Source organism: Erpetoichthys calabaricus, chromosome 8 (genome assembly GCF_900747795.2).
Source record: "Erpetoichthys calabaricus chromosome 8, fErpCal1.3, whole genome shotgun sequence".
Lineage (NCBI taxonomy): Eukaryota > Metazoa > Chordata > Cladistia > Polypteriformes > Polypteridae > Erpetoichthys > Erpetoichthys calabaricus.
Genome location: NC_041401.2, coordinates 137,028,182 through 137,051,980, shown reverse-complemented (window position 1 = coordinate 137,051,980; position 23,799 = coordinate 137,028,182). Strand labels below are relative to the sequence as shown.

Below are 23,799 nucleotides of genomic sequence, written 5' to 3'. Positions count from 1 at the left end.
AAGTGCCTTTCTTAACCTTTAAAATAAAACAAGTTAACCAATTAGTAATATTCGAACTGTAACACTCCACAGACTCCATTCTGTGCGATAGAAAAATGTGAGTGGAGTGATAATAGCCTACACTTACTTGAAGCTGAGCGTGTTACAAGTATACTTACTTTCAGATATTTTTAAAGGGAAAAATTTACCTCTATATATTTATCCATGATTTTTAATTCCATCATATAAACCCAGGTGTATGATAGTGTTCAACGTGTTGAAAATGTTTTTGTGAATGAAAACCTCTTCTTTACCTATATGCCGCTAAGCTGCACTGAAGCGCATGCGCACGCACGCGCATAACGTGGTGGCAGTTACGGTAAGGAAGCGTTTTGCATGACGTTGATTATGTAGATGTTTTATCTGATTTATTGTTGATGTTTTTAGTATTACTTTCTCTCAGATTTATTTGTAATAATTTTGCTTACTTTTTTGAGTATGCAGCTTAGTTTGAAATTAATAGCGCTGCCTGTGGAATGCCACATTTCCCTCTTTTACCTCATTTCGAACTGGCCAGACAGTAGTTTTAATAAAACAATTAAATGGTCTGGTATTGTTTCGCACGGTTTTGGTTTAGCTTATCTAGTTAAATAGATTTTGTGTAATTATTATGTGTTCATGACATTCTAAATGTAGCCAAACTAAAACTAGAAGCTAGGGATCCCCACTCCCCTGGTACCGTGTTCTTAATGTGTTACGTTATATGCTGAATATTTAACAGAATGTCTGTTGACAAGGCACATTTATGCAAAGTAATTTTTGATCATTGTGTGTAAAGGGGGAAGTCAGTAGTGTAGAACAGGGGTAGGCAACGTCGGTCCTGGAGTGCCACAGTATGTGCAGGTTTTTGTTCCAACCCAGTTCCTTAACGAGAACTCAATTATTGCTGATGAAGCACATATTGCTTAAGTGACATTTTAATGCTTCATTTTAGTGGTCTCGCTTGTTAATGTTCTCCAACCTTAATTGCTTATTTCAATCTTAAACTGCTGCATTCAGTGTTTTAATTGCTCCTTATTAGCAATAAGATGTAAAACAGGGGTAGGCAATGTCGGTCCTGGTGAGCCGCAGTGGCTACAGGTTTTCATTCCAACCCAATTGCTTAATTAGAAACCAATCATTGCCAATCTCAGACCTTATTTAATTTTATGGCTTGTTAGTCTGTGCAATGTAAGGCTTTTATATCGTAGATTTTTTTCCTTTCCAAGGATATCATCCAAATGATTTGAAGCCTAAAACAGATCATTTTCAGTCTGTCACATTTTTCTATTAAGTGTTTTATTAAATCAAACCGTGCATGATGAACACACACAGATGTAATTGGAAAAAAGCTAGCTGGAGAACTGCTGGCTGCTTTGTCTTTTACATCTTATTGCTAATAAGGAGCAATTAAAACACTGAATGCAGCAGTTTAAGCTTGAAATAAGCAATTAAGGTTGGAGAACCTTAACAAGCGAGACCACTAAAATGAAGCATTAAAATGTCACTTAAGCAATATGTGCTTCATCAGTAATAATTGAGTTCTCGTTAAGGAACTGGGTTGGAACAAAAACCTGCACATACTGTGGCACTGCAGGACCGACGTTGCCTACCCCTGGTGTAGAAGCTACTCACTCTTCTCTGGACCTTTTCTAGCTCTGCTATGTCTTTTTTTGTAGCCCGGACACTACACAATACTCCAGATGAGGCCTCACCAGTTCATTATAAAGCTTGAGCATAACCTTCTTGGACTTGTACTCCACACATAAGGGCGCTATATAACCTAACATTCTGTTTGCTTTCTTAATGGCCTATGAACACTAAGCTGATAGTGTTGAGTTCACTATGATTTCTAAATCCTTCTCATAAGGTGTATTTTAGATTTTCAGACCTCCCATTGTATAATCAAAAATACAAATCAAGTTTATTTTTATTACAATTAATGCTGAGCACACTTTATAATCTAACATTTGATTGCATATTTTGCTTTAGATGGTTGCTAGGCAGAAGTTTCCATTAGCATAAACATAATAAAAATGACCATTAAATGTTATTTATTCCATATCACATCTGTTGTATTCTGTGACAGTGTCAGGGTGGTAATGTCTTAATCACTTCTCACTCATGTATGGTAAAAATACACACTTTTAAAAAGTGTAACTTGAAATCTGTTTAAAACTGATATTGTATAACACACACACTGCCAAAAGGGACGTTTCCCTTTCTAATTGTGAAATGTAGACAGTTTCTAAAGTATCTTTTTAGGAGTACCTGGTAGAGCTTTTGTGGTCTAATTGTGGAAAGAATTTTGAAAATCTGTGGGATCTTCTTTTTAAAACTCCTTCAGTTTGTTTTGTATAGTGTTCTTTGCTGAGTTGTTTACATGTTGTTCAAGTCTGCAAATAAAAAAGAATTAGCCTACTTTGACACCAATGAGCAGAACTGTGTTCTTTTAAAGATGAAAACATTGAAGTAAATCACTTCCACACCCACCCTTTACCCATAGGATGCCTACATTTGCACAAACCAAGGACATCTCTCACCAGCTATGGAAAAAACTATTATGTCACATCATCTTGGTCAGTGGAGTTGCTAGGTGTTTGTGTGCTGCAGTATGTACAATTCTGTGTACATACTGGCTTCTTCCATAATGCTATGACTGGAATGAAGACATATTTGGCCATCACCACTACCTTATAATATCAGGAAAGATGTAGTAACTGCAAAAATGAAAAAATGGCAGTTACTAGGTTTTTGCATTGCATGTGAGATCTGGTAGTAATAAAAATGCTGAACTCTCTATGCTAAATATCCCCCATGTTGAATAATTTATTTGATTTTTATTAATACTAACACTAGCTTTTTAAAATAAAAGTTGAGTAAAAATTTAATGAATATACCTCTATTTAAAGCTGATGTTACAATTAGTATTTATATATTTTATTTTTCAGAAAAAGGCACAATATTGTTCACTTGAATAATGGAGATACGTTTAATAAAATGCTGCCGAATGGGATTTCCGTTTCATGAAATTTCACAGGGAAAGGCACTATATAAATAAATTGTATTATTTTTATTGTATGCAAAACTTTTGCTGCTGTGACATCCCAACAACTGATAGCTTCTATGTTTCTAGTATGTGAACAATTGAATGTTTATTATCCTCCTGAAACTTTTTGCATTGAGCAATTATCATCCTTGGAGTATTATTTATAATTGCTTGTTTTACTCTTTTTGTTTTAATTGCAGTACTTGTGTTTTGCAAAGGTAAATGGCATGTACAGGTGCAACCATTTGCAAAATTTGATCCACTTATGGCACTGTTATGGCTGTTTTCCTCCTAGCAAACCCTCTGTTTGTTACCAAATGTGAAACATTCTGCTGCTTTACTCTACAGTTTTGTGAAGGTGAAAGGTGTATCTTTTGATGATTATACAGAAGATTATTTCTTTGAGGACACAAAGTGTTACCCACTTAGTTGCTAGTTGTCTTGGTCAGTCAGTCTGAATTATCCAGTGTACTGGATGGAAGCTGAGACATTTGAATATGCTCTTCAGAGCCATATACTTCTGAAAATGCTGACTTGGCGTTGCAATGTGGATGGGTGAAAAGAAAGAGTTTTGAAAGCGCAATCTCTAATCATGTTCTGATATGTTCTTACTTACATAGCCTTTGTTTTTACTTGTTTTTTTACTTTTATTTGTTCTTACTTATCTTACGTGGCCTTTCCCTGATTGGTTTCTGCTCATTGCAACATGTCTTTACCTGATTGGTCACACTTCATGGAAGAAAATCATATTCCAACCTGGCAGATGCAGAGGAGTTGCTTTTGATGATATTTGTTGTGTTGCTTACCTGTATGCACAAAATTGCTTTTTGTTCAGTTTAAATGCTGAATACATGTTCAGAAGGCAAATAATTTATTGGTAACTACAGCTTGCAATAAATCCCACGGCTAGCAGCGTTACCATCCCTTCAAGAATCTGACAATGCGGATGTGCCCAGTTTAGGCAAACATTTAAAACATAAGCGTTTTCAGTCATTTTAGTATGTGCAGAGATACATACATAAACAATATGAAAACAGTTACATGAATGGAGATCATTTTCACTTAAAAGTGAAGTTTTTAAATGAAAACACAGTAGTATTGAAGTAGCCTAAGTCTTTATTGTTTTATTTTATTTTCTTCCTCCCAGGAATGCTTTTTTATTCAGCCTGAGGCTAGGAGAGTTACTATCAGTGACACTTTCTTTTATACAAGCTGGGGCACTGTGAACCAAACTAGTGAAACCCTTGCAGGTACTTCATGTCATATTGTAATGACCACTGAATGCTTCCTCATAACTATTACTTTTGCAGCAGGCACACTTATTCAAAGCATCTTATTAAAAAAGTCAATATACAAAAAGTGCATTTGGCGTGAATAGTAGGAAAGATAGAAAGTTAAATTATACAGAAGAAAAGTTTAAAGTAGTAAAGAATAAGCGTTGAAGAATAATAACTTTGAGCTACATTCTTTGAATGAAAATATGTTATGGAAATAAATGTTATTAATACAGTCAGCTTTCTACCTAATTGAAAACTAGACAAAAGCAAAGAGGGCAAAATTGATAGGGTCAGCAGAATCTTTTAAATTACTGTGTAGCATGGGATGCCAGTTTAATGATGTGGCGAGGGCAAGTGGTTAAGGTGGGGAGAGGAACTGAATTTTTTTTTTTCCTTTATGTATTTGCCTTACATTTGACATCAGTAATTGAGTTTTAAGGTAACTTTGACTGTTTTAGGTTGTTTGTATCAATACAATAACCAGTTAGGACACAGACTGCAGAAAGCATTTCTGTACATTTGTGAAGATAAACCCAGAATATTTGGAAACTGCATGTTTCTGATGACTCTAAAGTGCAGTGTTTTATGTAATGAATAAGTTGTTACTGCGCATAATTCCTCACTGATGAATGAGGGGGAGTGGCTGGTCTTCACAAGAGTATTTTCCATAAGTAGTTTTATTTAACAGTATTTTAGTACATGTATTTGAGACATGGTGAGCATGCTTCAGGTTGACTTCACATGTTGATTATGCAACAAAAGTAATGTTATTTTCTTATGGACGTTTTTGATAACATTTGCTGTTGTTCAGAAACTTTATTTCCACCCTGCATAAAAATATGAGATATGAATATGAATTTCTCTGCCGTTACTACAAAGTACATGGCATATGTAACATAAAAAATACAATTTTTAGGTGAAGTGTTCCTTTAAGCCAGATAAGTATGAAAATTCACCAGTGATTTTTAGTAGGAGAATTTGAAATTTCAAAACTTTATATGCTGTGCTCCATTTGAGAGATCTCTACAAAAAGTTAACATTCTTAACAAATTTTCTTAAAGAATAAAAGTTACAAATTTCAACGAAATCGGACCTCTGGGTGCCAATTGACATGGCAATTACAGTAGGTTCTTTTCACATTGTATGTGAGTGCACCTAAAAACTATACATGTAGTTCCAATGCAACAGTGACTTCAGTAGCATCTACACAATACTTTAACTGCAACTCTAAATATTGATGGGATACTTCTGCACTACGTCTTTACCAAATGCTGGGAAGATTGGGGCATTATAGGTAGAGATGTACAAATTGAGAGTTTTGAGTCTGGTTTCAATCACCAGTATTTTTAGTGGGAAATGAGCCAGTCTGAACCTGATTTTATGTCATGTCCATTCCACAACATGTCCTATGATCCATGCAAGAAGACCTTGTAAACATTAGGTTTCTGTTAAGTTCAAATACATTTTTATCTTGTGTAACTTAAAACCCCAACTGTTGTGGACATTTTAAAAATATAATTTACCCTAAGTTCTTGTCAATAAGCCGCGGCTTATCTAAGGAAAAAAGTTGTGAAAATGAAAAAATAGAATACCGGCTTATACATCCATCGCGGGGGTTGCGTTCCAGAGCCACCCGCGAAATAAGAATATCCGCGAAGTAGAAACCATATGTTTATATGGTTATTTTTATATTGTCATGCTTGGGTCACAGATTTGCGCAGAAACACAGGAGGTTGTAGAGAGACAGGAACGTTATTCAAACACTGCAAACAAACATTTGTCTCTTTTTCAAAAGTTTAAACTGTGCTCCATGACAAGACAGAGATGACAGTTCTGTCTCACAATTAAAAGAATGCAAACATATCTTCCTTTTCAAAGGAGTGCAAAGCAAGCAGTCAAAAAAAAAATCAATAGGGTTTTTTGGCTTTTAAGTATGCGAAGCACCGCCGGTACAAAGCTGTTGAAGGCGGCAGCTCACACCCCCCTCCGTCAGGAGCAGGGAGAGAGAGAGAGAGAGAGAGAGAGAGAGAGAGAGAGAGAGAGAGAGAGAGAGAGAGAGAGAGAGAGAGAGACAGATAAAAAAAATCAATACGTGCCCTTTGAGCTTTTAAGTATGCGAAGCTCCGTGCAGCATTTCTTTCAGGAAGCAGCTGCACACAGCCCCCCTGCTCACACCCCCCTACGTCAGCGCAAGAGAGAGAGAGAGAGAGAGAAAGTAAGCTGGATAGCTTCTCAGCCATCTGCCAATAGCGTCCCTTGTATGAAATCAACTGGGCAAACCAACTGAGGAAGCATGTACCAGAAATTAAAAGACCCATTGTCCGCAGAAATCCGCGATATATATTTAAATATGCTTACATATAAAATCACAATTTAAATGACCGCTACGCGCTCGTGTTGACTCGGCGACGCCCAGAGCAGAAAGAACGCGCTCCAGCCGCTCCAACTGCGCCATGCGGGGAGTGAGAGAGACGGCAATATCTCACACTCTCTCCCCCCTTAAAGAAATTAAATGGGCGCGAGTGAGACCACTGACCTCCCTCCCTTCTATTAGTTATAGGTTATAGTACGTTCGGCTTATCCATGAGTCCGGCTTATCTATGATACGATTTTATTTTAAAAATTCGTATGATTTTTGGTCTCCGGCTAATACATGAGTCCGGCTTATAGACAAGAACTTAGGGTATATAGAATATAAACCTACTTAACATCATACAAAATCACCTTACGTATACACAAAATATATTTCTGCAGTTGTGTAGTTATAAAGACGGTCACCTTTAAACTTAGTTGTGTCTAAAATTGTACCTAAAATTTGCAAATGTGCGCACATACTGTGTATGCATCCTGTAATTCATTCACTTTTGATGCCATTTGTGTTTAGTGTTGAACAGAAAAAAATTAATTGACTTTTAACTACCAGACTTAATTTTTTTTTTTAAATTGCATACAGATTTTTCCTGCTTCCCATAATGTTTCCACACTCTAAAAGGTACATGCTTCTAAATTGCAGTAGCAGTTACAAAGATCTATCCACAAAGCTGCAGATAATGGGTTAAAAGTTTTTCACCTTATGGTTCATGTCTTCCGTAGCATAGCCATAATGTCATCATATTGTTCAACCCATGACAAATAAGTCAGCCACAGTGCATATTCACTTTTTTTGCCTTCTGGGACAGTAGTTAGTACAGCTGTCTCATGGCTCCTGAGAGGTGAATTTACTCCCCTCCCTAGGTACTATGTGCATGGTTTTCCCAAAGTAGCGACAGGTTTCTTTCCATATCCAAAAAATTACATTACTTTTTAGTTTACTTTTTATTGAAGGTAGTCCACTAAAGCACATCTCACCAGTTTACTTCTATATTAAATTGATTCCATATAAAAGTAAAACTCAACCTAATATAACCAGAAAATGTATTTTAGCCAGTGTACCATGCAATAAGACCAATATTAACTGCAGTATATTTAGTAAAAGATAGTAATTTAACCTTATTATATTTTATATGAGAAAACAAAGTTTTTGATTGCTTAATATTTAGTTTGTAAAGAGCTTGAAGTTGATGTTTTGTGTGATACTACCAGAACTGTGAAAAATAAATTATATGAACTTGATTTTATTCCAGGAATAATCCGGCATTGGGGAACATCGCCTATTAAAGTATGTGCTTAAGAAAGCAATTTGTATGTTTTATTAAAAAATCCACTCAACCAGCAACATTTTTAACACATTGTTATTACAATTACAGTGTAACAATCATTAAAACAGGAAGATGTTGTCCGTATTAAAATAAACAAGTAGAATGTAACAATAAAATAACAATATGGCCTCAAGATGGTAATGAGTCTTTAAGACTTTTGTCTTAACATTGATGGCAAGTTTTTCTTTGCAAAAAGCAGCTTTTCAGCTTTTCCACCAGATAATCTATGTCTTTTTTCATTAAGTAAGTGTGATGCTGAGCTGAACAATCTTTCCTTGTCTACACTCACACAGGGTGCTGAAAGGTAAGATCCCTTATTTTTCTGCCAGTAAGCAAGTATCAAGTATCTTTTCACCTCTTCAGCATGGTGTTTCTGACATGTAGACTTCCACTTGAGTTGCTGTTTGGCTACTCAGGTTTTGCTTTTCTTGAAAACTCTCCTGCAATATTTCAGCTGTGGACTTTAAAATATTTTTTCCAGCATTACAGGTTCGACATGATACCATTTCATGCCTCTTTTGTGCTTGTTGCTTTGTTGTGTTGGTTAAATATAAGAAACAGTGATTATTTACAGTATCAATTAACACTGACATATTTTTAAAATGTTAATTTACTTTATTGTTGTCATTATATTTTGTGGAAACCTAATCAAAGTTAATAAAGTAAACAGGTTAGGGTTTATTAAATAAGTGCTGTAAAATTGCATACTTTGGATTGAGTACAGTAACCATACGGTAAAGGGGCTCAGTCCCTATATTGTTAAATGTTTTTCAAATGGCTTCTAAAATCATGCTTTTTGCAGTTTTTACTCTGATCAGTATCAGTACTTTTTTCTCTTAGTCTTCTTAGTGTAGCAGTTGATGGGATGACAACTGCAGTGTTGGCTATTGAAGAGCTGATATCTACTAAGTTACTTGAAAGGTGCAAGCAGGGTTTAAGTGTTTTCAGTGAGTTCCTCCTGATGGTGGCTGGTAATTCATAGTCTGCAGCATATACACGTAAAGCATGTTTTTGCTCTTGAAGACTCTGCAGCATATAGTGTGCGCTGTTCCCCCTCAACAATACATCCTGTTGAAGTCCTTTCTTTGGCAGCCGTAATTGTGTCTGTGTACAGTATTCTGACAAGATATGTCAGGTGGTGAATGTTCAACAAGTCCATGTATTTTTCTATCGCATTAATGCCACACTGAGAGAATATCATTTCATTTACTAGTAATTAAAGCGTATGAGCTAAACAAGGTAAGCTAGGCAAAGAGAAGCATCTTTCATTGATTTCAATATATTTATAGAGCATTTTCTTGTATAACACCATGCACTTTACTTTTATTAAAGTACCAGCTTTTTCACATCACCACTCCAGATGCTACATCTGAAAAGAATTGTCTGCCTGGTAGAGTTCATCATGCATTCAAGTGTTGAATTAAATAATAAAATCTTAGACTTTCTACTATAGAAAATGGTTGGTTATCTAAAACAAAAAAATTCAGTTATTGTATTAGCAATACTCTTTGAAAATGAGCCTGGACTTGGCCAGACTCCAAGATCAGGCTGTTTCTAATGAGTTTGCACGCAGTTTGTGTGAGGAACTTTCATATTTGGGTACGACTACCGATCCTAATGTGATGTGGGAGACCTTCAATGACAAGACCCTGAAGGTTGCTGGGAGTTGTGTTGGTGTTACCGGTGTTCCCAGAAGGAAGTGTTTCATCTCGCAGGGCACTCTGGATATCATTGAGAGGAGTCGCAGCGCACGGCTCAGTGGCAACTCTGGTTTGTACCGGGAACTGAGAAGGACAGCTGTGAGGGCTCTGAGGGTAGATAAGGAGGACTCTGTTTGTTAGAGGACTCTGTAAGCAAGTGACACACCATCTGTGGTCTAGCGACCCACGTCCTGCTTACAGAGGAATCGAAGCATTACGCACATCTGAATCTGTTCCTTGGAGAGTTCCAGTCAGGGCAGCTGATGGAACAGTCTTTATGGATGACACTGCAGTTGTGACCCGCTGGGCTGGCTACTTTGAGCAGTTGTTCAAAGCTGATCCTCAGGCTAAGATGTTAGATATCTCTGGGTCCATGGTTCTTGAGGCTGATTGTCCAATTAGCTGTGAAGTACCCAGTCTCACTGAGATTGCACAGGTGGTGAACCAGCTGAGGAGGGGGAAAGGCTCCAGGGATCTGTGGTATCCGGGGTGAACTTCTCCAGGCTGGTGGTAAGGCTGTCCTCCTGGCATTGCAAGCAATCTTTGCTTTCGTTTGGGAGACTGGCATCATCACAACTGACTGGAAAATGGGACTTGTCGTCCCTATCTGGAAAGGGAAGGGTGATCGCCTGGATTGCAGCAACTACAGGGGATAACACTGCTCTCAGTGCCAGGTAAGGTCCTTGCTAGGGTCGTCCTCAATAGGATCCGTGATCACTTGCTCACCTACCAGCAACCAGAACAGTCTGGTTTTACACCTAAGAAGTCTACCATCGACCGCATCCTGGCACTGAGGGTTCTGATGGAGCGCAAACGCGAATATCGGCAGAGTTTCTTTGCAGCCTTTGTTGATTTTTCGCAAAGTGTTCGACTCAGTTGATCAAGCTGCCCTGTGGGACATCCTAAGGATTCGTGTGATCCCCTCGAGGTTGCTGGATATCCTGGCTGGCCTGTACGCTGGTACTGCGATTGCTGTGCAGAGTGGAGGCAGGATCTCTGCGTTTTTCCTAGTTGATTCTGGGGTTTGTCAGGAGTGTGTTTTTGCTTCTACTCTGTTCAGTGCTTGTATGGACTGGGTGTTGGGCAAGGTAGTGGGGTCCAGCGGCTGTGGGGCATCTGTTGGTGAAGAAAGGTTCATGGATCTTGACTTTGCTGACGATGCTGTGATCTTCACAGAGTCAGTGGAGGCTCTGATCGGGGCACTCAAGAGACTGAGCAAGGAGTCTGAGTGTCTGGGCTTGTGAGTGTCCTGGATAAAAATCAAGATCCAGGCATTTAATGACCACTTGGGCACAGCCATCAGCAGTGTGTCTGTTTGCGGCGAGAGTGTTGACCTTGTTGAGAGGTTTACTTACCTTGGCAGTGACATTCATGTCTCTGGTGACTCTTCCTATGAAGTCAGTAGACGGATTGGGAGAGTATGGGAGGGTCATGAGGTTGCTGGAAAGGGGTGTGTGGCGCTCCCGATATCTATGCAAAAGGACGAAGGTCCAAGTCTTTAGAGTCCTCGTGCTTCCTGTCTTGCTATATGGTTGCGAGACATGGACGCTATCCAGTGACCTGAGACGAAGACTGGACTCCTTTGGTACTATGTCTCTCCGGAAAATCCTTGGGTACCATTGGTTTGACTTTGTGTCGAATGAACGGTTGCTCATGGAGTCCCGAATGAGGCACATTACCTGCATTGTGAGGGAGCGTCAGTTACGGCACTGCGGCCATGTGGCGTATTTCCCTGAGGGTGATCCAGCTCGTAAGATCCTCATTGTTGGGGACCCGAGTGGCTGGACCAGACCAAGAGGTCGCCCACGTAACACCTGGCTGTGGCAGATAGAGGGTCATTTCCGGAGGGTGGGACTGGACCGCGTGTCTGCCTGGGGGGTTGCAAACTGGGATCCCGAGTTGTTTCGTTGTGTAGTGGGTGCATCAACGCACTGTACCAGTGCATGCTCCCCAACTTGACTTGACTTGAATACTCTTTGACTTTTCACTGTCCCAGTCATATTTCTGCTTCTCTTCAAACAGTGTCATTGGTATTGGCTGAGACAGATTTGGTTTATTAGCAGTTCTGCTGCTTTCACTGCATTGTTGGCAGTTGGTGTGCTCAGCTGAGTGATGTACCCCCAAGTAAAATGTCAGTTTGCCATATGCCTTTGCTTTAAATCCACCATGCTAACTTTTTCATTACAAACTCTATAGATAGCTATCTTGTCACTTTCTGATACTTTAACGTACTCCATAATAGCAGACATTTTCTATAACAGTTTCCACAGTGTACCTTGCCTGTACTGTGCATGTCCTCAGCTTAACATATTCTGTATCACAAAATTGGCAGACAAGTCAGGCAGTTATAAGGCAATTGCTGAGTTCACAACAGTAATCAAAAAACAGACAATTTCAATCTAAGGCCCAACTGATCTGTGCATCTTTAACAGTGGGTGGAGGTGATTATTCCTGTTAGTGAATATAACACTCCAGGAAATCTTTGTGAGTGGAGAGTAACTCTGCACTCATGAGTATTCTTATGGAAATTCCATTTTTCTAGGTATGGATTTACTGACAAAAATGTATGAATGAATGGATTTTGTAAGTTAGGGGCCTCATAGATAATAAACCCCTTTGAGTAACAACACAAGTTTTTCTTTGAAAGCGTAGGTACAGTGTAGTTTTTTCTTAAGTAAATGAGAAACATTGTGCCCCTAACCCTCAAGTGCCATTTTTTGAGGCTTAAAAAAATGCATTAAAAAGCTAATTTTTGGGGTTGGTTGTCTCATGAAGGGGACTTTAAATAACAGGCCAGTTTCTTAAATACAAGTAGTATCCACACATATATATGTCAGTATAAAAAATGTATTTGTTACTCCAAGCCTTTCACTGTTTTATAATAACCAGAAGTAGTAAACAAATGCAGTTTGCTAGATAACCTTCAAACTTAGAAAAGAACTTAAAAACAAACCAAGACTTATGCCAAAGTTATATTTGACCATAAAAAAGTACAGTGGAAACTTGGTTTATGAGTGTTTTGCAAGACAAGATAAATTTTGACTTGATAAACGAGCAACGTCTTGCAATACGAGTAGTATGTACGGTATACGCTTTGTATGCTGAGCGTAAGCTTTGTAAGCTGAACCTTGTGAATTTCCCATCGGGATTAATAAAGTATCTATCTATCTATCTATCTATCTATCTATCTATCTATCTATCTATCTATCTATCTATCTATCTATCTATCTATCTATCTATCTATCTATCTATCTATCTATCTATCTATCTATCTATCTATCTATGTCATGTAATCACAGCTGAGCTGATGGTTCTTCTCTCTCTCTCTCTCTTGCTGCGGGATTGTGGGCAATCATCTCCTATTCTCCGTCTGAGTCAGCGTGCCTCACTCATATAGATAGATAGATACTTTATTAATCCCAAGGGAAAATTCACATACTCCAGCAGCAGCATACTGATACAAAAAAACAATATTAAAGAATAATAAAAAATGTAGGTAAAAACAGACAATAACTTTGAATAATGTTAACGTTTACCCCCCCCGGGTTGAATTGAAGAGTCGCATAGTTTGGGGGAGGAACAATCTCCTCAGTCTGTCAGTGGAGCAGGACAGTGACAGTAGTCTGTCGCTGAAGCTGCTTCTCTGTCTGGAGATGACACTGTTTAGTGGATGCAGTGGATTCTCCATAATTGATAGGCGTCTGCTGAGTGCCCGTCGCTCTGCCACGGATGTCAAACTGTCCGGCTACATGCCTACAATAGAGCCTGCCTTCGTCACCAGTTTGTCCAGGCGTGAGGCGTCCTTCTTCATTATGCTGCCTCCCCAGCACACCACTGCGTAGAAGAGGGCACTCGCCACAACCGTCTGATAGAACATCTGCAGCATCTTATTGCAGATGATGAAGGACGCCAGTCTTCTAAGTATAGCCGGCTCTGTTCTCTCTTGCACAGAGAATCAGTATTGGCAGTCCAGTCCAATTTATCATCCAGCTGCACTCCCAGGTATTTATAGGTCTGTACCCTCTGCACACAGTCACCTCTGATGATCACAGGGTCCAGGAGGGGCCTGGGCCTCCTAAAATCCACCACCAGCTCCTTGATTTTGCTGGTGTTCAGGTGTAGGTGGTTTGAGTCGCACCATTTAACAAAGTTCTTGATGAGGTTCATATAGTCAACATCCATACGAGCGTATACTGTTTACTACAGCAATGTGACTGTGTGTGTGCGTGCTGTGACGTGCGAGTCTCTGTCTTGCACCATCAGCTTTATTCAGCTTGAAACAGCAACAGCGCGGTTATTTATTCTAGCGAGATCTGCCACTCTCCTATACACAGACACAGCAGTCAGGCAGGGTCGTGGCCAAGTAGTACTGTGCCCTGCGCACTTGTAATGTTCCTTGTTCCTTGTATCACCCATCGATGGCAGGAGCTTATAGCATGTCCGCGATGTTATCGGATTCGCTTTTATGGCGAACTGCTACAGTGCTGGGAGACTGCGATTGCTTTGGGACGCTCTTCCGCATGTCGTCCCGTTGGGTGGAATCCCACAAGAGTTTAGATACTCACTCACACCAGCCATGATTCTTTTCAAAGGTAAAGTGCAGGTTAATTTGTTTTATGTATTTTTACTTTGTTTTGTATTAATCATTTTTATATGAATAGTTTTGGGTTGTGGAACGAATCATCTGAGTTTCCATTATTTCTTATGGGGAAATTCACTTCGATATACGAGTGCTTTGGACTGCGAGCACGTTTCCGGAACAAATTATGCTCGCAAACCGAGGTTCCACTGTACTCTTCTTGAAGTCTTCCAATGAGGTATATAGTTGAGCCAGGTAGCTTTGATATGACAAAAGTTACAGCTTATAAGCAAGCACCCTAAATGATCAATTTTATGATGTCTGTGGTTTCAAAAAAATGCCTGTATCTCAGGGGGATTTTATATATATATATAATATTTGAGCTCTAGAAGGTAGGTGTGATTCATGTGGTGATGCAAAAGCCATTTGTTGAATTTAAAATGAAATGACCCCAGTTTGCTGCTTATTAAATTAATAAGTATTTACCCATAATGTAACATTCTTAAACCTGATCATAATACAGGAAATGCAGGCTCAAGAAAAACTTCTGTTGTTGATATATTATACTTTTGCAAAATTGTAAAGTTTTTATTAAAACATCTTTTTTTTTTTTTTCCAGAGATGGCAGTTGTTTTAATATCAGTATAAAGCAGTTCTCCTTGAAAAACATAGCTGTTTTCCACTACATATATTCCTTGGCGCTACTTTTCCACCTCCATTTCTGTGCAAAAAATCTCCAGGGAGAACCATAATGAAGATAGCAGTGGAAGGATGTTGTCATGGTGAACTAGATAAAATCTATGAGACAATTGCTTTTCTGGAGGCTAAGGAAAATGTGAAAGTGGACTTGCTCCTTTGCTGTGGAGACTTTCAGGCTGTGCGCAATGAGGCGGACATGAAGTGCATGGCTGTTCCGCCAAAATATCGCCAAATGCAAACCTTCTACAAGTCAGTAAATAATCGTATTTATAATTCTATACTTTTAATTTAAAATGATCAACTGATGTTTTCCAAATGTTTTAATAAGTAATGCTTTTATTGTTATAGTATGAATATGAAATGCTTAATTCAAAACACAAGTTTTTGCTGTTAATGACTTGAGAGTGGGGAAAAAAATGATGGGACTCTTAGCCCCCACTGACCAGAAGCTTTTCTTCCAAAGATCCATTTGTAAATAAAACAGGGTTTACACCATACAGATCAGACACTGGCATGCTGCCAATAAAAGAAACACAAATTTTGAAAAAATGTTCTGTTTAATAGCTTCTTTTTTAGGTTCATGCTGCACAAGTCAGAAAGTAAATACAAATGTTAATCCTACTAGTGTGGCCAAGATATTTATAAAGGTAGACCTCATACATAACAGTCATGTTTTTCATTTCATTTACATTGAAATGACCAAAGGCATCTGTTTTATCCAGACAGATGGAAATGGCGAACCATTGACTTGACCTCTATCCGTCACATACTTCAGACATAATGTTGTTAGGCAAGCTAAACAGTACAATTTTTGGCTTTTTTGTGTTTCAGACAAGTTTATGCAAAATATCTTTCCCATTGACTAGCCTTTGTTGTGGTGAAATGTGTATAGCAGCATAAAATGCCTTAGGATAGTGTGCTCTATAGAATTTCATATTGGTTTAGAAAATATTGCATGATGGAGGTGGCACACATGGGGCTTCCACTAATACACCTTTTGTTGCACAGCGTGGAAGCTGTTTGATGTTTGTTCCTTGATGCAGATATGGCAGTTTCAAAACTAACTTGCTTTCATTACAAAGTCGTGCAGGTACAGTGGAACCTCGGTTCACGAACGTCTCGGTACACGTACAAATCGGTTTACGACCAAAAAGTTCGCCAGACTTTTGCCTCAGTTCACGACCACACACTCGGTATACGAACAAGCCAGTTTCCCTTTCGGTTTGTACATGTTCAGTCTCTCCCTGTGCATTTCCTGTGCAGCGAGAGAGAGAGTGCGACACACACACACACATTCAGCGTGAGAGAGAGACGTGCACACACACAGGCAGAGCGAGAGAGAGAGAGACAGACCACACATGGGCAGCGTGAGAGAGAGGGGGCTGGACACATAAGGTAGGAAGGCAGTTAAAGAATGCACTGGGCTTGATTTTGTTTTCACTTCTGTTTACAGCAATCGGTTCGTAGCTTGTATTGTTGCAATGTTACTTTTCTTGGTGGTTTATTAAATTACGGATTTTTTTTCAATGTTCATTTTTTTCCCTGTACTTAAAACTCATTAAAAAAAAGTGTTTTTAGTCAGCGGTTGGTAGCGCTATAGCGCGAACTATTGCAGTGTTAGTTTTCTCTGTTGTTCAAGGTTTTCTCAGTGTTATTCAATGTTTTTACATTTAGTTTACTATTACACTGTGCATTCTATGGTTTAATTAATTATATTTGTGCTTAAAAGCTTAAAAAAATATATATATTTACATTCAGTTCGTATGGTCTGGAACGGATTAATTGTATTTACATACAATCCTATGGGGGGGAAATTGCTTCGGTTCACGACCAAATCGGTTTACGACCAGAGTTTTGGAACGAATTATAGTCGTGAACCGAGGTTCCACTGTATCTTGTCAATAAAAACAGAGTGCCATGTCTGTTTGTATTGTACTTCTTTTTGGCCCTTTTTCCAAGCAACAGTACATCTCATACATGCTAGCTTTACATTTTTTGGTTAGCTGTCAATACCCCTTCCATGACACAGTCAAGCCTTCTCTTGAATATTTAAATTATGGACCTAAATATGTCTGTGATATGCTAAAATGACACAAGGTACCAAGACGTACAGGTGGGGGCATGTTGTGTTTGAACTGTTAGTTGCTTAAGAGAAGGCAATTTTTACTCAACCACTTTACTAAGGTCACCTGCCATTTGTTAGGTCAAGGTTAAATGATGGAAGATGCATATGGGAAGTTGTCTAGAAGCTCATAAATAGAGTACAGTGATCCCTCGCTATATCGCGCTTCGCCTTTCGCAGCTTCACTCTATCGCGGATTTTATATGTAAGCATATTTAAATATATATCGCGGATTTTTTGCTGGTTCGCAGATTTCTGAGGACAATGGGTCTTTTAATTTCTGGTACATGCTTCCTCAGTTGGTTTGCCCAGTTGATTTCATACAAGGGACGCTATTGGCAGATGACCGAGAAGCTACCCAGCTTACTTTTCTCTTTCTCTCTCTTGCACTTTCTCTGATCCTGACGTAGGGGGTGTGAGCAGGGGGGCTGTTCGCACACCTAGACGATACGGACGCTCGTCTAAAAATGCTGAAAGATTATCTTCACGTTGCTACCTTCTGTGCAGCTGCTTAGTGAAGCGATATGCTGCACGGTGCTTCGCATACTTAAAAGCTCGAAGGGCACGTATTGATTTTTGCATGTTTGTTTTTCTCTGTCTCTCTCTCTCTCTCTCTCTCTCTCCCTGCTCCTGACGGAGGGGGTGTGAGCTGCCGCCTTCAACAGCTTTGTGCCGCCGGTGCTTCGCATACTTAAAAGCCAAACAGCCCTATTGATTTGTTTGCTTTCTCTGTCTTTATGACAGTCTCTGCTCCTGACGCACCCTCCTTTGAAGAGGAAGATATGTTTGCATTCTTTTAATTGTGAGACAGAACTGTCATCTCTGTCTTGTCATGGAGCACAGTTTAAACTTTTGAAAAAGAGACAAATGTTTGTTTGCAGTGTTTGAATAACGTTCCTGTCTCTCTACAACCTCCTGTGTTTCTGCGCAAATCTGTGACCCAAGCATGACAATATAAAAATAACCATATAAACATATGGTTTCTACTTCGCGGATTTTCTTATTTCGCGGGTGGCTCTGGAACTCAACCCCCGCAATGGAGGAGGGATTACTGTACTTCATATATACGACAAATTTGGGGACCTCATTCATTTTTTCAGAAATTAGAATATAACCAGATTATTTACCTTGTACAGTGGAACCTCGGGTCACGACCGTAATTCGTTCCAAAACTCTGGTCGCAACCCAATTTGGTCATGACCCGAAGTAATTTCCCCCATAGGATTGTATGTAAATACAATTAATCCGTTCCGGACCGTACGAGCTGCATGTAAATATATATACGCTCGCTCGCTCTCGTGCTCTCTCTGTCTCGCTCGCTACACAGGGAGAGACTGAACACGTGCGGAAATAATTGTCGCATACAAACCGGCAAGGAAACTGGCTTGTTCGTCACCTGAGTGTGTGGTCGTGAACAGATGCAAAAGTTTGGCGAACTTTTTGGTCATAACCCGATTGGTACGTGGTCCAAGACATTCGTGACCAGAGGTTCCAGTGTACAAGCATCTGTAAATGCTGTTTTTTTTTTAATTGCAGTACATGCACTTCAGAAGTTCCGTACAGATAATCAAGAACAATTATACCAGGCTGTTATAAATGTTTATGTTTATCAATATAAGTTCTCTTTCTTAATGGAAAGGAAGGAAAAGTTTATCTTGTTTTTAACTGATTATCTGAGTGTGTATATATATATATATATATATATGTGTATATACAGTGGAACCTCTAGATACGAGTTTAATTCGTTCCAGCACTGAGCTTGTATAGCGAATTTCTCGTATCTAGAACAAACTTCCCCATTGAAAATAATGGAAATCCAGTTAATCCGTTCCGCACCCCAAATATATTAACATAAAAATCAATTTTCCTAACAAATAACACTGATAAATTATATATACTGTAGTCTACCTTTAATAAATAACACTGGTAAATAATATAACTGATTATTAAAAGAATCAAAACAGGTGTCCAAAGTGCAGTAGAGCATTCAATAAATCTTTAAATAAATAATCCTTAAAACAGTTGTGAAGTGGAGGTTTAAAATACACAAGAATAACAATCCTTTAACACGAGGTTAAAACATCAAAAGGATGCAGTCTTTAAAAAACAGATGACAATCCCCGGTGCTTCTTCTCTGTTAGCGTCTCACCTGCGGGCTCTGCAACAGGCGAGACTCTCTTAATGCAGCTGACCTTCTCTACACCGTCCTGCTTCAGCTGTTTGGCTCGCCTGTTCAGCTCACTGTTCAGCTACACGCGAGCCTGCACTCGCTTGCTCTCCCGCACCGACTTCCTACGCCCGCCTACCCGCCGCAACCTCCGTTCTCTCTCCTCTCTTTTCTTTTACTTCTCCCCCTTAACCGGCTCGCGCTTCTCTATATATGCGGGGAGGACATGGCAGCTGCAGCCCATCAGCCACAGGAACAATCATGGATGTGGGCAGTTTCCCACCTGTGCACTTAAGTGAGAAACGCAGACACCGCAGATCGCGGCTCGCAACTGCTACCACGCCCCCTCGCTAAGCCGCGAGCTATACCCACAGCCTGGCTCGTTACGCGAGCCAATGCTCGCATTTAGATCTGAATTTTTCGCTCATACTTTCCTCGTATTTTGAATTTCTCGTATACAGAGGTGATCGTATCTCGAGGTTCCACTGTACTTTATTTTTATATATACAGTACTGTGCAAAAGTTTTAGGCAGGTGTGAAAAAATGCTGTAAACAAAGAATGCTTTCAGAAATAATGATTGTTTATTGTTTATCAATTTACAAAATGCAAAGTGAGCGAACAAAAGAAAAATCTAAATCAAATCAATATTTGGTGTTACTACCTTTTGCCTTCAAACCAGCATCAATTCTTATAGGTACACTTGCACAAAGTCAGGGATTTTGTAGAATTATAGTCAGGTGTATGATCAACCAATTATACCATACAGGTGCTAATGATCATCAGTGTCTCACGTAGGTTGAAACACAGTCATTAATTGAAACAGAAACAGCTGTGTAGGAGGCTTAAAATCGGGTGAGGAACAGCCAAACTCTGCTACCAAGGTGAGGTTGTGGAAGACAGTTTCATGTCATGGCCAGATTAAGCACAGCAACAAGACACAAGATAGTTGTACTGCATCAGCAAGGTCTCTCCCAGACAAAGATTTCTAAGCAGACTGGGGTTTCAAGATGTGCTGTTCAAGCTCTTTTGAAGAAGCACAAAGAAAAGGGCAACATTGAAGATCGTAGACGCAGTGGTCGGCCAAGGAAACTTAGTGCAGCAGATGACAGACACATCAAGTTTATTACCCTTCGAAATCGGAAGATGTCCAGCAGTGCCATCAGCTCAGAACTGGCAGAAACCAGTGGGACCCAGGTACACCCATCTACTGTCCGGAGATGTCTGGCCAGAAGTGGTCTTCATGGAAGAGTTGTAGCCAAAAAGCCATACCTCCGATGTGAAAACAAGGCCAAGCGACTCAAGTATGCACGAAAACATAGGAACTGGAGTGCAGAAAAATGGCAGCAGGTGCTCTGGACTGATGAGTCAAAATTTGAAATATTTGGCTATAGCAGAAGGCAGTTTGTTCGTCGAAGGGCTGGAGAGCGGTACAATAATGAGTGTCTGCAGGCAACAGTGAAGCATGGTGGAGGTTCCTTGAACGTTTGGGGCTGCATTTCTGCAAATGGAGTTGGAGATTTGGTCATTATTAATGGTGTTCTCAATGCTGAGAAATACAGGCAGATACTTATCCATCATGCAGTACCATCAGGGAGGCATATGATTGGCCCCAAATTTATTCTGCAGCAGGACAACGACCCCAAACATACAGCCAAAGTCATTAACAAATATCTTCAGCGTAAAGAAAAACAAGAAGTCCTGGAAGTGATGGTATGGCCCCCACAGAGCCCCGATCTCAACATCATCAAGTGTGTCTGGGATTACATGAAGAGACAGAAGGATGTGAGGAAGCTCACATCCACAGAAGATCTGTGGTTAGTTCTCCAAGATGTTTGGAACAACCTACCAGCCGAGTTCCTTCAAAAACTGTGTGTAAGTGTACCTAGAAGAATTGATGCTGTTTTGAAGGCAAAGGGTGGTCACACCAAATATTGATTTGATTTAGATTTCTCTTTTGTTCATTCACTGCATTTTGTTGATTGATGAAAATAAATGATTAACATTTCCATTTTTGAAAGCATTCTTTGTTTACAGCATTTTTTCACACCTGCCTAAAACTTTTGCACAGTACTGTATATACAGTGCATCCGGAAAGTATTCACAGCGCATCACTTTTTCCACATTTTGTTATGTTAGAGCCTTATTCCAAAATGGATTAAATTCATTTTTTTCCTCAGAATTCTACACACAACACCCCATAATGACAATGTGAAAAAAGTTTAATTGAGATTTTTGCAAATTTATTAAAAATAAAAAAATTGAGAAAGCACATGTACATAAGTATTCACAGCCTTTGCCATGAAGCTCAAAATTGAGCTCAGGTGCATCCTGTTTCCCCTGATCATCCTTGAGATGTTTCTGCAGCTTAATTGGAGTCCACCTGTGGTAAATTCAGTTGACTGGACATGATTTGGAAAGGCACACACCTGTCTATATAAGGTCCCACCGTTGACAGTTCATGTCAGAGCACAAACCAAGCATGAAGTCAAAGGAATTGTTTGTAGACCCCCGAGAAAGGATTGTCTCGAGGCACAAATCTGGGGAAGGTTACAGAAAAATTTCTGCTGCTTTGAAGGTCCCAATGAGCACAGTGGCATCCATCATCTGTAAGTGGAAGAAGTTCAAAACCACCAGGACTCTTCATAGAGCTGGCCGGCCATCTAAACTGAGCGATCGGGGGAGAAGGGCCTTAGTCAGGGAGGTGACCAAGAACCCGATGGTCACTCTGTTAGAGCTCCAGAGGTCCTCTGTGGAGAGAGGAGAACCTTCCAGAAGGACAACCATCTCTGCAGCAATCCACCAATCAGGCCTGTATGGTAGAGTGGCCAGACGGAAGCCACTCCTTAGTAAAAGGCACATGGCAGCCCATCTGGAGTTTGCCAAAAGGCACCTGAAGGACTCTTGGACCATGAGAAAGAAAATTCTCTGGTCTGATGAGACAAAGATTGAACTCTTTGGCGTGAATGCCAGGCGTCACGTTTGGAGGAAACCTGGCACCATCCCTACAGTGAAGCATGGTGGTGGCAGCATCATGCTGTGGGGATGTTTTTCAGAGGCAGGGACTGAGAGACTAGTCAGGATAAAGGGAAAGATGACTGCAGCAATGTACAGAGACATCCTAGATGAAAACTTGCTCCAGAGCGCTCTTGACCTCAGACTGGGGTGACGGTTCATCTTTCAGCAGGACAATGACCCTGAGCAAATAGCCAAGATATCAAAGGAGTGGCTTCAGGACAACTCTGTGAATGTCCTTGAGTGGCCCAGCCAGAGCCCAGACTTGAATCCAATTGAACATCTCTGGAGAGATCTTAAAATGGCTGTGCACCGACGCTTCCCATCCAACCTGATGGAGCTTGAGAGGTGCTGCAAAGAGGAATGGGGGAAACTGGCCAAGGACAGGTGTGCCAAGCTTGTGGCATCATATTCAAAAAGACTTGAGGCTGTAATTGCCGCCAAAGGTGCATCGAGAAAGTATTGAGCAAAGGCTGTGAATACTTATGTACATGGGATTTCTCAGTCTTTTTATTTTTAATAAATTTGCAAAAACATTAAGTAAACTTTTTTCACGTTGTCGTCGTGGGGTGTTGTGTGTAGAATTCTGAGGAAAAAAATGAATTTAATCCATTTTGGAATAAGGCTGTAATATAACAAAATGTGGAAAAAGTGATGCGCTGTGAATACTTTCCGGATGCACTGTATATATTACTTTTGGGATTTATGTTGACCTTGGGCCTGGCAGTCATAGGCCCTTTCTGTTTCCCTGGACAGCAATAGTCTTAACCGAGATAGGCTAGGGTGACACACAACAAGTCTAAGGTGTAATAATTCAAAGTGCATTTATTAAAAGCAAACCACATCTATCAAGTGCAGTGAAACAAAACTTTAAAAATAAACCAACAATAATAGTGTAGTGAAGATAAAAAAAAAAAAGCAGATCCATTTAGTTAAAACTAGGAATAAAATCAAAGTCCTGCCTTTTGTCCAGTGCTCTCTCATCTCCCCTGCTCACCCTCCTAGGTCTCGTAGCAGGGCTAGGATGTCGGCTAATGTGGTCAAATGTGGCTGTCTCATCCCAGCCCCTTGGTCAGTACCTACTAGGATCTTCCTGCCACTTCCTAAGGTGTCCGCAGGTCTCTGCAGCCCAAAATCGCTCTTGCTCATCTGGGGCAATTCACCCTTGGAACACCATTCCTCTCACTCCATCACAGAGCATCTCTTTTGACCAACTCAAGCCTTTTTTACACTTTGTGAGTGCAGGTGCACTAATAATCTGCAGAGCCCTATTGAGGGATGATTGTGCCAACTGCATTCATGCACCTAAATAAGCAATTTGCTAATTCCCCCATTAAATTCTTCGTAGCCACATGGCTTTCTTTCTGCACACCTACGAGGTCTGAGTAGCAATTGTGGTTTTTTTTTTCTTAAACATACCATTACCTGTTCTGATCTGCTATGGACCCCAGACATACTGTAGCACAGACCTGCTCTT

General features: G+C 39.9%; 1 protein-coding gene across 2 annotated transcripts in view; it reads left to right on the top strand.

Moving 5' to 3' along the window:
* Positions 1–280: 280 nt before the first annotated feature.
* The window catches only part of dbr1 (debranching RNA lariats 1), a 46,061-nt gene continuing 22,542 nt past the window's right edge, over positions 281–23,799 (top strand). The window contains exons 1-2 of one of the 2 annotated variants that reach the window (XM_028807518.2): positions 281–358; positions 14,941–15,269. In XM_028807518.2, the coding sequence (XP_028663351.2) occupies positions 15,073–15,269 (197 nt within the window). In that variant the 5' untranslated portion in view covers positions 281–358; positions 14,941–15,072. Of the gene's footprint in view, positions 359–8,279; positions 8,347–14,940; positions 15,270–23,799 lie in introns of those variants that run through there. The other variant, XM_051931380.1, reaches the window with a different exon arrangement.